This window comes from Bubalus bubalis, chromosome 15 (genome assembly GCF_019923935.1).
Source record: "Bubalus bubalis isolate 160015118507 breed Murrah chromosome 15, NDDB_SH_1, whole genome shotgun sequence".
In the NCBI taxonomy this organism is placed as follows: Eukaryota; Metazoa; Chordata; class Mammalia; order Artiodactyla; family Bovidae; genus Bubalus; species Bubalus bubalis.
Window position 1 is genome coordinate 80,764,464 of NC_059171.1, and position 15,285 is coordinate 80,779,748.

The 15,285-nt window shown below is 63.4% G+C and overlaps 1 protein-coding gene across 3 annotated transcripts in view; it reads right to left on the minus strand.

Moving 5' to 3' along the window:
• The window catches only part of ZC3H3 (zinc finger CCCH-type containing 3), a 62,999-nt gene that overhangs the window by 13,487 nt on the left and 34,227 nt on the right, over positions 1 to 15,285 (minus strand). Inside the window, exons 5-6 of one of the 3 annotated variants that reach the window (XM_025264890.3) lie at positions 5,105 to 5,194; positions 2,417 to 2,601 (exon numbers count right to left, since the gene is read on the minus strand). In XM_025264890.3, the coding sequence (XP_025120675.3) occupies positions 2,417 to 2,601; positions 5,105 to 5,194 (275 nt within the window). Of the gene's footprint in view, positions 1 to 2,416; positions 2,602 to 5,104; positions 5,195 to 10,776; positions 10,867 to 15,285 lie in introns of all 3 variants that reach the window. The other 2 variants (XM_025264889.3, XM_006045148.4) reach the window with 2 other exon arrangements.

Sequence of the window (15,285 nt, forward strand, 5' to 3'; positions counted from 1 at the left end):
GCAAGGCTGCCCCACCCCCTCCCGCCCAGGCAGGGGCTCACCCCCCCCAATTGAGGGCCCTGGGGTCTGAGGGCACAGAGGGGCAAGCACCGCCAGCTCCCACAGCCCCCGCCCTGGAACGTGCCACCCTGGGGAAGAGGTGTCCAGGAGTGGCAGAGGCCATGGGGCAGGGCCTTGGATGCACAGGGGTAGACTGACCACCCGGGGGGACCCTCTCTCATATGCAGCTCTGCGTGACCCTGCAGCACCCAGGGAGGAGGCAACAGGTCACAGGTTACAGGTGAGGTGCAGAGACCCCCCCCCGCTTGCCCAGGGCCCGCAGTGGCAGGCTGGTAGCAGAGAAACTGCTCCCCACAGCCTACGCCTGGGGCCTGGGGCTCAGAACAAGCCTGGGAGCCAGTCCTGCAGCGCAGGCTGAGTAAGGGGGCTGGGGCAGGGAGACTCAGGATCTGCTCTACTGCAGGGCCTTGCAGGCTCTTAGGGCTGACCCATCCGGCCGAAGCCTATGGGGAAGGGGCCCAGGGCTGGGTCCTGCAGGCAGGCAGACTTAGACCAGGAGGAAGTGCTTGGTTTCGGTCCTGGGGAAGTGAGGTGTGCCTACTAGAAGGCCCTGCCCCTGGAGCTGAGACGGGCAAGGCACGGCTCTTCCCCACAAAGCCTGGGACGGTGGGCACCCCGACGGGGCTGAGGCTGTGCTGAGAGGCCTGCAGCCAGGAGGTGGGGTGGAGCCCCTGCGCCCCCCAAGGAGGGCTGCACTTTCTTGCTGAAGTCACAGTTCTGTTGACACCAGAGGAGAAAATTTATTTCTTTAATTATTACTCATCTAAGTGAGCTGCTAGTCTATGGGCATTCCCACAGCTGGGAGCAATCTACTCTCCTTACAGCCAGGAGCTGGCCACCGGGCGGGGGTCCAGGTGGCTGGTGCTGTCTGGCCGGCCTTGTGTCCCCGGGACAGGGTGCCCTGTGGTCTGTGCACCAAACCCCACCTCCCTGCCCCCGCGCAGAGGTGGGGGGCTGCCCCAGCCAACTGGTCAGCAGGGCGTGGTCAGCGGAGGCCCGCAGGGGCAGGTGGGGAGGGAGGCGGCCTCTGTTCTCACCATAGGCCCAGTGGCTGGGGGGCCAGGGAAGAAGGGTGGAGAAGGCCAGGATCCCTCCGCAGCTCTGCAGGGGAGGCAGGTTGTGCGGAGCTCAGCACTCAGCGTGGAGACCCCCAGAAAGAAGTGTGGCCACTCCTCCAGCTGCTGCCAGCCCAGGCGGAGGGGCCCCCAGGGGAGGGGGGATGTACCCCCACCCCCCGAAGGCAGCCCCCCGCCTGCCCTGACCACATCCCAAGGCGGCAGCAGCCTCAGACTCAGGCCCCGCACCCGGCGAAAGGCCCTGACAGGACTGCTGGACTATGAGGGGGCAAACCCGCGTCTTCCTCCCGCCGGCGGGCGCCCTGGGCGTGGAGCAGCCCAGGTCACGGGTGCCCCCCACAGCCCACCAGTCCATTCAGGATCAGCCTTGCGTGCAGCCTGGGATTCTGTCAAGAGTCAGGACAGCCCCCAGCGCCCAGCCCGAGGGGGCAGAGAGCAAGGCCCACAGAGAGGCCTGGATGCTCCACGGCCCTTGTGGGGTCGTGTGGGAGGGCCCCGGGCACACTGCCTGGCTGAGCCCTGTGCAGGCCCCAGGTTCGGGGAGGACAGAGGGGGCTTCTGAGACATCCAGAGCTGTATGTGGGGCCCACAGACCACATGCGCCAGCGAGGGCGTCAGAGGCGGGCCTGCACCTGCGGCTGCACCGGGCAGAGGGCGGGGCAGGGTGCGCGGGGGCAGAGCCCTGGGCCCCGACCCCCTGCGCCTGTCCTGGCAGAGAGGAAGTTCCGGGGAGTCCTCCACTGTCTCTTGCGCCAGTTGGCCCTGCACCCCACCTACTTCTTGAGCTGGGCTCTTCTCCCTTCTGCCCTTCTGGGGTGGTCAGGCTAAGGACTGGGGGTAGCTGGGCCTGTGCAATCCCCACAGTCCCTGCAAACCCCACCTTTTTTTTTGACAGAAAAGGAAAGGAGTAAAATTGGACTGAAACCAAAATACTTTTCTAGTTAATTTGTACAATAAGCGAATCCGAAGCATTTCCTTCTCCGCGGCCTGTCTCCCCGGGCCCCGGGGGTGCCTGTGGGGCTGGCGGCGCCTCGGGACACAGTTGGGAGGCGTCACCAATGCGATCAGGCACCATGGCCCCAGGTGTTCACTCGCTGGGCCGTGTTTACCATACCTGGCTCATCTCCTTTGTCCAGGAGCAAAATATGGAAAATCGGAGGAGGCTCAGCCAAGCGCGAGGCGGGTGCAGCCAGCGTGCCCTGGGGGCCTCCCTGCCGCTGCAGCCTCGGCGGGGGCAGTTTCAGGACGCCGGGGCGCCCTCGCAAGAGCAGGGGCCTCACCTGTGCGCAGCAGGGGCCTGCCGCCCCCGTCCCCGCCGGGCCGGCTGCAGGTCTTGGAGAGCTTGTTGGCCGACACCTTGTAGAGGACGCCCCCGATGCAGCGGTAGCCTTTGCTCCGCCACCGAGGGGAGCCGGTCTGGGCTCTCCCACCCACGGCGGGACGCAGGGTGTTCAGCGCCAGGGACCTGCAGAGACAGGAAGGACTGTCAGCTCAGCCCTGGGGTGGTCAGAAGATCTCTGTCCCCCACCATCCGCAGGCCCAGGAGATGGCACCCTTAACCCCACCTCTGAGGCTGGGGCGCCTTGGTCGGGGGAAAGCCCTCAGTGCCAGCACTAAGGCGGCCCTGAGGGTCACCGGTATCCGGGACGCCTCCTGGACGCCACCCAGTGGTGAGCCCTGGCTCTGGGACGGCCGTGCTGTGCGGTCAGCAAGGGCCTCTGCCCGCCCTCTGCTCCTCTGCAAGGAGCGCCTGGCGTCGCGACCAGGAAGGGACAGCCTCACGGACCCCCAACCCAGGGAAGCTATCTGGGGGCAAAACTGGAGTCCCCTCAAAGTCAAGGGCTGGTAAAGGCCTGGGCCGCCTGTGGGGTCACCTGAGTGCAGGCCCAGGCCAACCCAAGGGCAGACGGGTCAGAAGTCCCCTACAGACCCCCTGGCCACAGCAGACAGGGGCCACACCCCTCAACTCAGGTCCCACAGAAGTGGGCCTGCAGCTGCCCTGGTGGGCTGCTCCTTGAGCTGCCAAAGGAGGGGCTCAGGACTCCAGAGCAACTTGGCCTTCACCTTCCACGTGTCTTAGAAGAAACCTACTTATGCAAATTGAGCTCAGTTCTCTCTTAGCTCAGGGCACATCTGGGCTGCTGGCAAAGCTGGGCAGGGGAGCGCCCGTCTGAGAGCGTCACCTCTGCCGCAGCGGGGTGGGGTGTGAGGAGGGCAGCCACTGGCAGGCAGGGCCACCAGCCGCAGCTCCGGGCCGTCCAGGAGTCCTGGGCTCCCCAGCACCTCCTGCTGAGGCTCCCATGCCCTGAAGCCCCTTCCCCAGGAGCCTACGAACCCCAGCTCCACTGGGGTGGCAGAACACGCTCTTCTGGCAAACCAGGGACCACACGGCGGGGAGGTCCCGACCTGGGTCTGGAGTGCAGAGCAGGCCCCACAGGTGGCCCACCGCTGGCCTGACTCCCCACCTGCAGGCTGCGGGCTGCTCTGAGCAGCCGGCAGCGCCGGGACCTGAAGCTGCAGCATCAGGCGGGAAGCGCTGAGCAGGCCTCCAGAAAGCACTTGACCCAGTTTCCCTTAATTAAAATTCAAGTTCACAAACACCAATCTTGGAGGGAGTGACCCCCACCAAGGGTCCTTGGCAGCCCTGCCCACCCTGGCTGCGCCAGAGGGACTCCCGCTGCCCACTCCCTGGCCCAGCCGAGTGCTGGGGAGATAGCCAGACCCCAGGCCCTCCCCAGATCCCAGGCCCTCCCCAGACCCTGGGACCCAGGTCTCGCACCTTGGGCTCGGGGCATCTGCGTGCCCAGTGGGCGCCTGACGTGTCTCCTGGGCTCCTCCAAGGCGGGGAGGGGCTGAGGAGGGGTGGGGCTGGGGGTCCCACCCTCACTGAAGAAGCCCATCAGCCTTAGGAGCTCTGGAGCCCCTGTAGGCATCCTGGACACTGCTCAAAGGCTCAGCCTGGCCTGAGTCCTGACCCCCACGGTGAGTGGAGCCCAGCCAGCGGTCACCACAGCCCCCAGCTCAAGGCCGAGAGGTGCCCGCAGCCCCAGCCCTGCACTGCCCGGAGCCCTCAGGGGCCTCCTGTCCACAAGGCAGCTGCCCTTCCATCAACGTGCCCTGGGCAGGGGGCAGCATGGGGGGGTCACCATCAGGGCACCACCCCCAGCGCCCCCCCAACAGGCTGTGCTCCCAGATGCCAGGACGCACTTGCCGGAACACAGCCCTCTCAGCCGTCCTTGCCTCGCTGGGGCACCCCTCCCCCACCTTCCCTCCGTCCACGGCGCTGGCCCCCATGAAATGAGAGACACAGGCTGCACAATGCCCCTGAGACAGTGGGGGGAGGAAGCAGAGCCACGGAGCCCTGAGACCAGCCCTCCAGGGGGTGAGGAAGCGCCCCCTACTTGGACACACGCTCCGGGCTAAGGCTGGACAGGATACCACCCCCAGAGGCAGCCACGCAGGCGAAGCTATGGATCCCAGCAGCACACGGCGGCCCAGCCCTGGCAGGCCCAGCGGGTGGAGGCTGGAGGGCCTGGGAATGACTATTCTTATGGATGAGCATGACCAACCAACCTGGCCCCTTTTTCTAGAGAGAAGACCTGCTCCTGGGCTCTGCCGTGGGCCTCGGGGCAGAGCGGGGGTGCAGCAGGCCTCCTCTCCGTGTTCACGGCCCACGTGCACACCCGGGCCCGAGGACCCACGTGCCCGGGTGCAGGGCTGCGGCAGGGCTGGAGCCTGGGAGCCAGGCTGGAAGGAGCCGCGTCCCCAGATGGCACCCTGGGGCCACCGGGGGGAGGTGGGCGCCCCCAAGAACTTGGGGAGGGCCCTGCACCCATGGGCCCCGGCCCAGCTGGCAGCCGCGCGGCCCCCTCTGCCTGCCCTCACCCACTGGGCCCGCTGACTCTGGGCCTGCGGCCAGCAGACACCGGGGCAGGCGGGGGCTGGAACACGGGGCTGGGGGTGCTCACCCCAAACGCTCGTAGCCTTTCACTGCTGTGGGTGTCACGGCACTCCAGTAAATTGTTACCCTAATGGAGAGGACAGCCTTTGGAAACGAGCTGTATTGAGAAGAGGGGATAAAATTAATGAGATAATAGCAGGGCCAAGGACCCGGGGAGCGCTCCTGCCCTCGCGGCAAGGGCCTGTAATTCCTTTTCTACTACAGGAGCCTCAGACCTAAAGCCTTCTCCCATCCGTCCGGCAGGCCCACGCCGCCAGGAAATTTCATTAACGCTGGAAAATAGGAAAGGTATTAAGCGTGGATAATGAAGGCCAGGGAGGGAACCGTGCCTTAAGATAGTCCTCTTTCTCGCCTTTGTAATGGGAGGCATGAACTTTCCCTTCAAATCCATTTCTAATCCATTTGAAATACTACAGCAAATTATCTTTCCTTCAGCCCGAAAGCGGCCAGCCAATTTACTCCGAATAGAAGTGACAATGCCCCAGGATTTATCACCATAACCTTGACTACACTGGGGTGAGGGCTGGGCTTCTCCTGGGCGCCCCCCCGGGGGGCCACAAAGGACAGGGTGGGGGGGAGATAACATTTTAAATGAAAAGAGCTGGTAATGGGGAGAAAGACACACACACCGCAAAAGTAGGTTTAAAAAGAAAAGCGATCCACATGTCCACTGCCCAGGGAGCAGCTGAAACGTTCCGGGCCCGAGGCTGTCCAGGAGCTCCCAGGGGCTCTGCCCTCCAAGGCCCCCTCAGCTGCTGTGCCCAGGAAGCAAGAGGACAGTCCCAGGGAAGCAGGACCCTGAGAGCCAGGACATCAGTCTGGGCAGGACAGGAAGGCTCTCCCAAGAGCCGGGACGACTGTGGTATGTCCTCTGCTGGGTCTGCAGGCCCCCCGACCAAGCAGTGCCGAGCCCACCCTGCAGGGCAACCCCCTCCAGCAGTGCCGAGCCCACCCTGCAGGGCAACCCCCCCAGCAGCGCCGAGCCCACCCTGCAGGGCAACACCCCCAGCAGCGCCGAGCCCACCCTGCAGGGCAACCCCCCCAGGAGCGCCGAGCCCACCCTGCAGGGCAACCCCCCCAGCAGCGCCGAGCCCACCCTGCAGGGCAACACCCCCAGCAGCGCCGAGCCCACCCTGCCAGAGTCCCCCTGGGCTCCCTGCACGCTCCCTGGCCACTGCCCAAGCAGGTTGGTGCAGGTCCAGTAATGCATGCAGGGCGCCTGCCGCAGTCTACTTCTCGAGCTGCACGGCTGAGATGGGCCCACCCAGGCATCCTCGCCAGTGGCCTGGCAGCCTGGGGCACAGGTGTGCACCCAAAGAACCGCAGGCAGACGGGCTCCCAAAAACGTGTGCACACGTAGCTCGCCCACCCACTGACAGGACCTGATGCACAGTGAGTGCACCCCAGGCCCCGGGCCGGCGACAGGCAGCCTGTGGGGCTGTGTCGCCCGAAGGCCGCAGAGTGGCTCCCCCTGAGCGTGCAGGGAGGCGAGGGGCAGAAAGCCGGCCTGGCCCTAGAGACTCTGGAACCAGCCCCAGCCTCCAGGATGCCCGGGGCAGGACAAGCTCCATCCTGGAGCTGTGCCTACCTCCGGCCTTGACACAGACACTGCCTTGGCTGCCGCTGCCCGGCCAGGACCGCAGGAGCACACGGGAGCTGAAGGGGCCCGGCTCCAGCAAACCCAGTGCTGAGGGTGCCATGGCCTCTCAGCACCCAGTCCTAAGGCAGCCTGGCAAGGGCAGGTCCTGTGCACCCAGAGAGGGTGGGGAGCCCCTGGGGACAGGGCCAGGGCCAGGCCAAGGGGCCTACACCTAGACAGGGAGCTGCTGGTGGAACTAAGGGCTGCTTTCCCACAGGAAGGCCTCTCAGCACAGAGGGGTCTTGCTGGCACGTTCTTCCCAGTACCCACAGTCTGCGTCGCCTGCCTCCTCCTGGAGACCCTCATCTCTCTGGGGACCACAGGCCCAGACCCCAGTCACCGAGGACCCTACCTCCCTGAGCCAGCCTCCTCTCTTGCCCCAGAGGCAGTCTGGGGCCCTGCCTTCACTGACGCTCCCTGGCGGGGTCCCCGCCGCACCCTGTCCCGTCAGTTCATCTCCCGTCGCCCCCCGCCGGCAGCACTCCCTGCTCTGCTGCGGGGCCAACCACTGCTCCCACCACCTGCTGATCATCCTTGCACAGGGCCTGTGCATATGCTGGGCCTCTGCCATCACCTGAGTCCTGCCCTGAGCCCAAGCTCGGATGTTGGGGCCTTGGGAAGCCTCCCCTGACCCTGTACAGGGCCCAGTCACACCTGGGAGCAAGCATCTGGGACAGGGGCTGTGCTGGCGAGTGGGGGCTCCAGGGACTCGTGCAGGGTGAGCGCACACCAGGAGGGAGGCTTGGGGACCACCAGAGTCTCCCACCCTGGGGTCTGCCAGGGGGCCAGTAAGAGAAATGTGGGGCGGCCTCGGTGGGTGGGAGCTGGGATGCGTGGGCACCCACACCAGGAGAGGCCTTTGGTTCAGCGTGGTGGGCCAGGAGGTGGGCAGCCTGCCGGGAGCAGAGAAAACAAGCGGGGAAGCAGTTTTCAGGACGTGGAGCGGGTTCCACGCAGCTTGAGCAAGCGAGGAGTGCGCCGTCAGCAGAAGGGCGCCGGGCAGCCGCGCAGCGAATCCCAAGTAGGTCAGGTTTGGCGCCGCCACCGTGACGGCTGCAAACTGCTTAAGCGGGCTTTCCGCGGAAACGCTGACGCCCGGCGCCCCACAGGCCGGGTCGGCCGGCACACAGGCAGCCAGTCCCACAGGTGCTGACGGAACATGCTGGGGACAAGGGCCCAGGTGGGGTGGCGGGGCAGGAGGGCCAGGAACTCAGCGGACGGACGGATGGACGGTGCGGGTCTCAGGGTGACTGGGGCCATCTGGCCTCCTAAGACCCTCCTCCCGAGTGTGCCCACCTGCCTGCCGAGCTCCGGCCACCTTGCGGCAGGGCCGAGGCGATGGCTGGGCTTCCCAGGACACACCTGGTCACAGTGGCTGGGGGCTGCGGCCTGGGTGGGAGCCGAGGCCTGAGGACCCTGGTGGGTCACAACAAGGACGGACCCTAGAGGGCTGGTGGGCCAGGGCGCAGGCTGAGCGCTGGGGGGGGAAACTGGGGGTGGGGGTGCGGGACACACCTGAGGGCCCTGCTCCTTCCCCAGGGACCGCTGCCCCGTCTCTCCCCAGCCCCGAGCAGAAGTGACTCGGGGGTGCCCTGGCCAGCGGCACTGGAGGTGGGGGGCACTAACTGCCCCCAGCGTGAGCACGGCAGCTGCCTAAGGAGCGGGGCTGTTTTATGAGCTCTCATCTATTCAATCGGTGCTGCGATCAATGGATGCATTACAAGCTTTCCCTTTAAGAGCCTAATAAACAACAAGATAGAAAGTAAAATTCTCCATAAAATGACACTTTTAAAAATCCATTTTAGCTGAAGATATTGGTGTTTTGCGTGTTAGCTACAAAAAGCAGGTATTACTGGGCCTTAGTGGCCCCCTCCGAGTGCAGAGCTCAGCGTGCCGGGGACAGGCCCGGGGTCCAGGGTCAGCCAGCTCAGCTGCCCCGATCCTTGCTCCCCGGTGTCATCCTACAGGCTGGGCTGTCGCTCAGGCCCTGGGCCTGACACTGGGGAGGGCGGGGAGGGCCTGGCCCCACCGCAGCCGCCCCTCCACCGCCACCCCTCGCTCTGGGCGTCCTTCTCTCTCTCTGGCACACCAACACCCCAGCCCCAGCCCACTGTGCATGTGAAGTCCAGTCCGCCCATCCCTGTCCTCTCCCCACACGGGCAAGAGGGGAGGGAAGGAAGCTGGGGTAGCAGAACCTGCGCCCCGAGTCCTCTGGGAGGAACTCAGCAAGTCGAGGCCCCACCTGGCTCACTGGCTCCTGGAGAACACCCCAGGGGGCACCTCCTGGGGCTCCCTCCTCCACTCTGGGCCTGCCCGTCAGCCCCGCTGCCCACACAGCCCCCTCACCGCAACCCCTCCTCTGTGCCCTGGTGTCTGTGGCTCAAACCCCATCACCAGGGGCGTGGGGGCCAGCCCAGAGTGCACCCCACTACCACACCCCCAAGAGCCCGGCAGCTGCCGCCAGTTGCTGTCCTCTCGGCAGAACAGGTCTTACTGAGGCCCCGATCAAAAGCCTGGCTGCCTGGCCTCTGGCAGCAGAGGGCTGCACGCCTTCGCAAGACCTCCCATCACATCCCACCTGGTGATCTCGCTTGGGGTCTCTGCCCTCACCCTCCTTGGAAGCGCTGCTGGCCGGCATTCGGCTCTCTGCACACTAGAGCCGGCCCTTCCCAGGACTCCGCTCATAGCCTGTCCCTCGCTGAGCCCCACGCAGGGTGGGAGGGCGCTGGCCCTGGACCCCACGCTGTCTCTCCAGCTCCCCCTGCCGCCATGCAGGCCTGTCACCGGCCCTAGGACCTAGGGCCACTGTCCGCCTCGCTCGAGCCTCCCTGTCCCTGCAGCTGCAGCCCCTCTTCACCTCTGGATCTCACACCAGTTGCCCGTGCCCCTCTGGGGAGCCCTAGGACACTCACGCTTGCATGCACGTCATGAAGGGGCCCCAGTACCTGGACATGGCCGAGCTGAGAGACACTGGAGGGCGGCCCAAGCCAGGGACACGTGACATAGTGGAAACATCACAACACCCCCAGACGCCACAAGCCCCGGCCATCAGGGACCCTCGTGTCATGGCTACCTAAAGATACTCGGGAAGAGGGGAGATGGGGGAGGCAGGTGACCCGCCCCACAGGCCCCAGCAGGAGGGCTCCTCTCAGAATCGTGTGAGCACAGCACAGCTCCCAGGAGAAGCCGTGGTGGGCGTGCAGACCCCAGGGACAGGCCCCTGAGCTCAGCGTAAAAGCTCCTGCGGGTCAGAGGGTGAGCAGGGAGCCAACTACAAGTGAAGCACGCCCATCGAAGCCGCCAGGCCAGCAGTGGGACCAGCTAGACCACCAGGAAAAGCTGAACAAGCACCGCAGGCGATGCTGTGGCAGGTGTCCACTGCGAAAGGCCGAAACTGAGCCAGTGTTCCTATGGCTGACCTGAGGAATACAGAAGCCAGACAGGCAGGAGTGGTAAGGACGCACAGCCCAGCAAGAGCACAGACTCTGGCTCTGCACTTCTGGGGGTGGGGTGGGGGTAGACTCAATAAACGTTCTGCTGTAAGGAGACCAAGGAATCTTGACCCCCACCTCAGACTACAACTAAAAGTTAACTCATAAGGGATCGCAGACTTAACATATAACACTGAAATAGCCAAGCTTCTAGAAGAAAATGTGACCTTGGCAAATATTTCTCAAACAGGACACTCATAAAAGAAGACTGATGAACCAGACAGCGCTGAAGACAAGCGCCACACTGTGAGAAGACCGCTGACACAGGAATGTAGCCGTAATATGTAAAGAGTGCTAGCAAACCAATAAAAGACCCACTAACACAAACGTGGGTGAAAGACTGCACAGGGCACTGCACACTGCCTCGTGTGTTCAGCCTCCTCCCCAGCTACCCGCCGCCCGGCATCCGCCTGCCCACCAAGGCTCCAGCTCCACGGTGGGGGGAGGGGGCGCCCCTCATCACTCGGCAGCATGCCCCACAGGACAGAGCAGCGGAGACGTAGCCCCCGGACGTCCACCAAGGGCACAGCAAGAGCAGCGAGGGCACACCTGGGGAGGAGCAGGACAAGCTGGCTCAGGCTGCTGTAGATCACTCCGTCTCCCCACAGTCCCAGAGGCCGGCAGCCCATTTCAAGGCACCTACAGAGGAGCAGGACAAGCTGGCTCAGGCTGCTGTAGATCACCCTGTCTCCCCACAGTCCCGGAGGCCAGCAGCCCGGATCAAGGCGCCTGCAGAGGAGCAGGACAAGCTGGCTCAGGCTGCTGATCACTCCGTCTCCCCACAGTCCTGGAGGCCGGCAGCCCGGATCAAGGCGCCTGCAGAGGAGCAGGACAAGCTGGCTCAGGCTGCTGTAGATCACCCCGTCTCCCCACAGTCCTGGAGGCCGGCAGCCTGGATCAAGGCGCCTGCAGAGGGTCTCCAGGCACTCACAGGGCCTCTCCCCGGGCCTCTCCCCAGGGTGACTGGAGAGCAGGCCCTGTCATCTCTTCCTCCTCATATAAAGACACCAATTCTATCAGATGAGGGCCCCACCCTAATGACCTCATTCAGCCTTAATCACCTCTCACCTCCAAAAAGCCACACTGGGATTCAGACTTCAGTCTATGAGTCTGTTTGGATAACAAATGGTAAGCAAAAGGAATTACACAAAACAGCACCTATTACACAAACCTACTTATATGAAGTTCAAGAGTTTTGAGACAGAGCTTTTCCAGACATAGGAGAGGGACCACAGGGTAGGTGGGGACGCATGGGGGGAGCACCCTGCAGGGGGTAGGTAATGTCAGGGGGCAGGTAATGGGCACACCCTGTGGTAGGTACACAAGATAAAAATCCACAGAACTGACCACTGAAAACACAAACAAACCACACGTTTTGCCTACGGAATTCGAAGGTCTGTTCAGAAGGCCAAGTTCAGGAACAAGATTTTATATAATAAAGGTGACATTTTTAAAGAATGGGAAAAAGCCTGAATGTTTAATAAGTGTTCCAAAGACAACCAGATAAGCGTTAAACAAAATTAAATTTGACATTTAATCTCACACCAAGTCTCCAAATAAATTCCAGGTAGATTACAGTTTTAACTGTAAAACTAGAAAGTGCAGCACTAGAAGAGAATAACCGAGCTCATGAATCACGGGACAAGGAGAGTGGTTCTAAGCAAATCAGTGTGTTATACCAAGTCTTAAGAGACCGACAGATCTAAGAACACAGAAAATGTAAAAGTTCCATTAAAAATTCTCACAAACAAAACAAAAGGCAAAACAGAAATTGAGGAAAAATGTATAGTCTGCCAAAAGGGTGCCCCCCCCCAAATATTTAGATTCCTGAAAACCCGTAAGAAACAGGCTACAGGCAAATGAACAGTGCACAAAAAAAACGCTTAACTTAACAAAGAGCATGAACACAACTGACATTAAAGGAGTTCCCTGGTGGATCTAGCGGTCTGGCTCACCGCCATGGCAGGTGTTACTGCTGGGGGAACTGTGATCCCACAGGCCACGTGGCGTGGAAGCAACGAAAACCACCAAAGTCTGAATGAACACTGGATCGCAATCTCTTCTAGAGCACAGGCAAAGTTTCTGGCAGGGGCAGCTAACACCTGGAAGGACAGAAGACGCACACCAGCGCGGCAGAAGGTGCGCACCCGACTCTCCCTACAGCCCAGGGCCGAGGCCCGACCTGGACGGACCAACCTCAGAGAGGCGGACAGAAGGCCGCCGCCAAGCAGGGCAGCCCCCTGCTGCGGCACAAGTGCAGACTAGGGCAGCCGCCGGGGAGACCGGCCTCGCGGCTCCAGTCCAGTCTCCATCACCCGAGGAGGCTGCGGTTCAGGCCGCATCCACCACCACCGCCAGCCCCAGCCCCGGGAGGCCTCCGGAAGGCTTCCCGGGGAGGGAGAACCCTGGGCGAAGCCTTCTGCGGGAGCGGGAGGTGGCGGCAGTGCAGTCCGCGCAGGGTCTCACACGGCAGAGTCCTTGCCAGCACCTGGGGCACCTACCGGCGGACGACCGTCCAGGTGCAAAGCACTCGGCCCCCACGACCCCCACTAGGGCGAGGGGCGGGTTGTGGGGAGCCCTGGAGGGCAGGGGGCGAAGCCCACCCTTTCAGGACCCGAGCCCAGCAAGGTGGGGTGCTGCAGCCGGCAGGCCGCGCCCCAAAGCAAACCCCGCCCCGGACACGCCCACCGGGCCCCCAACAGGCAGGCGGGCAGGGCCGGGAGCAGCCACACCCCCCGCCCCGCCCCACCCCGCCCCCAGAGGAGCTCCGCCGCCGAGGGCCCGAGGGACAGAGCCCAGGCCATAATTTATGCTCCCCCGCCTATGCTTTATGGCTTTCTTAATTCGGCTCCTGCTACTATTAATGTAGTTAATGCTGAGATTATATCTATTTTCTGGCGTCAGGCGGTGATTTATTCAAGCCATTTTTCCGGTGGAGGCTCCCACGCTGTTAAATCAAGCGCCTTGCCAATTAAGTGCTGACTTGGGAAGTGGACGCAATCTTAACAGACATCTAACCGCAAATTAAACCGGGGCTCCTTACTCTGGGGAGTGGGCGGGGCAGCCACAGAAACCTTGCTGACTTCGAGGAAAGTCAGAGAAAAATAAACCGGCTCGCTCGCCGGCTGCCCTGACTCTAGGAGGCAGGCTGCCCGTCAGGCTCGCAGCAGCCGGGGTCAGGGTCCCTTCCTGAAGGGAGCACGGGTGGGCAGGGGAGGGCAGCAGTCGCTGGACCTGTCCCAACACACGAGACTCTGCACCCTCAGCCCCTCCCACCTGGAGCAAACGCTGATGGGTGTCTGGCTCAGCAGATGCTGGGTGGAGCCCTAAATGGCAAGGGGTGGCTGAGGGGTTACCGAAGGCCCCCCTCTGAGGACCCGCAGGGCACATGGTGGTGGGGGTGGGCAAGCACAGGAGGGGAGAGGGAGGTTAACTGGAGGTCTGGCAGGGGGAGCACGTGCGCAGCCCACCCGAGGGTGCCCGTGCCCACTGGGAGCTGCCTGCCCAGAGCGCCTGAGAGCCGCACGTGGGGCCTTGGGGACAGGTAGGAGCCAGGCGGCCTGGGGCCCAGCAGGGCCTTTAGGGCATGGTCCGCAGCACGGTGAGCCCCCACACCCCACAGCCAACGCAGGAAACCCGTTTTCCTGTTCAGGGGAACCCCTAGAACAGCGCCTTCCCTCACCCATCTCCAGAGGCCCTGGCCTGGCCCTGAGAGGTGAACTGTGTTTTGGGGTACGACCAAGCTAGAGGTTGATATATGCAAAGAGTTAAATGTGGTATTGATTATCTGAACGCTGCTTTACTACCACCTCTAAAACCAAGATAAAAGTGGTGTTTAAAACGATGTTTGATTGTGTAAGGCACCCAGGAACCGCTGGGTGACAAGGACATTTTATTTCTTCCTGTCAGGAGCAGTATTTTCAGCTTCCCTGTTCCTCATCCCCAGGGGGCACCCCCAGGTGCCCCTGGGGGCACCGACACAGACCCACAAGGGCCTGGTGCAAGGTGTGGCTGGGGCCTGGGCACAGCTAGGGAAGCCCGCCGGGCTCCACGGGGAGGGCCTCGAGGACCCTGCCGGCGTCCTGACAGTCCCGCTGCCTACAGAGCAAAGCTTCCCTCGGGCGGACGCAGGGGCTCCCTCTAGGTTTACTCTGAAGCACTCCGGCCTGTGCACCAGTGTCTCCGTGAGGCGTGTCGCCAAGCACGTGGGGCGGCCACACAGTGGCCAGTCACACGGGGCCCTACAGGGCTGGCCTGGGCGATGCGCCACCTGCCTGACTCTTTTCTAATGCTGGTCTGAAGGCTGCCGGGCAGGCCCTGGACACTTGAGCCAGCTCCCGAAAAGCAGAGACGCCAGCTGCACATCCACGATCGAGACGCAGTGCGCTGTGGATGGCCTGGGTCCACGCGGGGTGGGGGCCAGGCGGGGGTTCGTGTGCGGCAAGAACGAGGGTGGCCTGGGGCAGCGCTGCCCCACCAGGCTGTGTAAGGGAGGCTTGAGGGTCACCGCCAGAGGGGCCAGGGACGCGGGCGGCCTCCTCACCTCCCTGCTCCAGGCACCCGCATGCAGCCAAGGTGCCAGGGGGCAGGACAGAGGGAGGGGTGCACATGTCTGTGCATGGAGAAAAGGGACAGAAAGCGAGAAAGCCACCGACATGAGGAGGCAGCGACAGAAAAGCAGGACAGAGAGACTGAAGAAAGAAGGCCAAAGACTAGAAGGCCCGTGAGTCACACACAGACGAGAGACCAGCAGGGCAGGCGGGCAACCGGGGGGCTGCAGACGGCAGAGACCGTCCCACAGGGGCTTGTGGCAGAGCCTGGGTGGGGGGCAGAACACGGGCCACCCCAGGGACTGCCAGGCCCGACCAGCCCTCCACGGCAGCTCCTGCCAACCGGCATGGCCTCAGGGACACTGGCCCAGGGAGACGCCCTGGCCCACGGGCTCCGGGCCAGCTCGCGGTGGGCCTGGAGAGGGAAGGGCCCAGAGCCGTGTGCCGGCAGCTCTAGTCTGAGATGCAGAAAAAGGGAGTCCGGTGTGTGCCACTTTCCACACTGTCC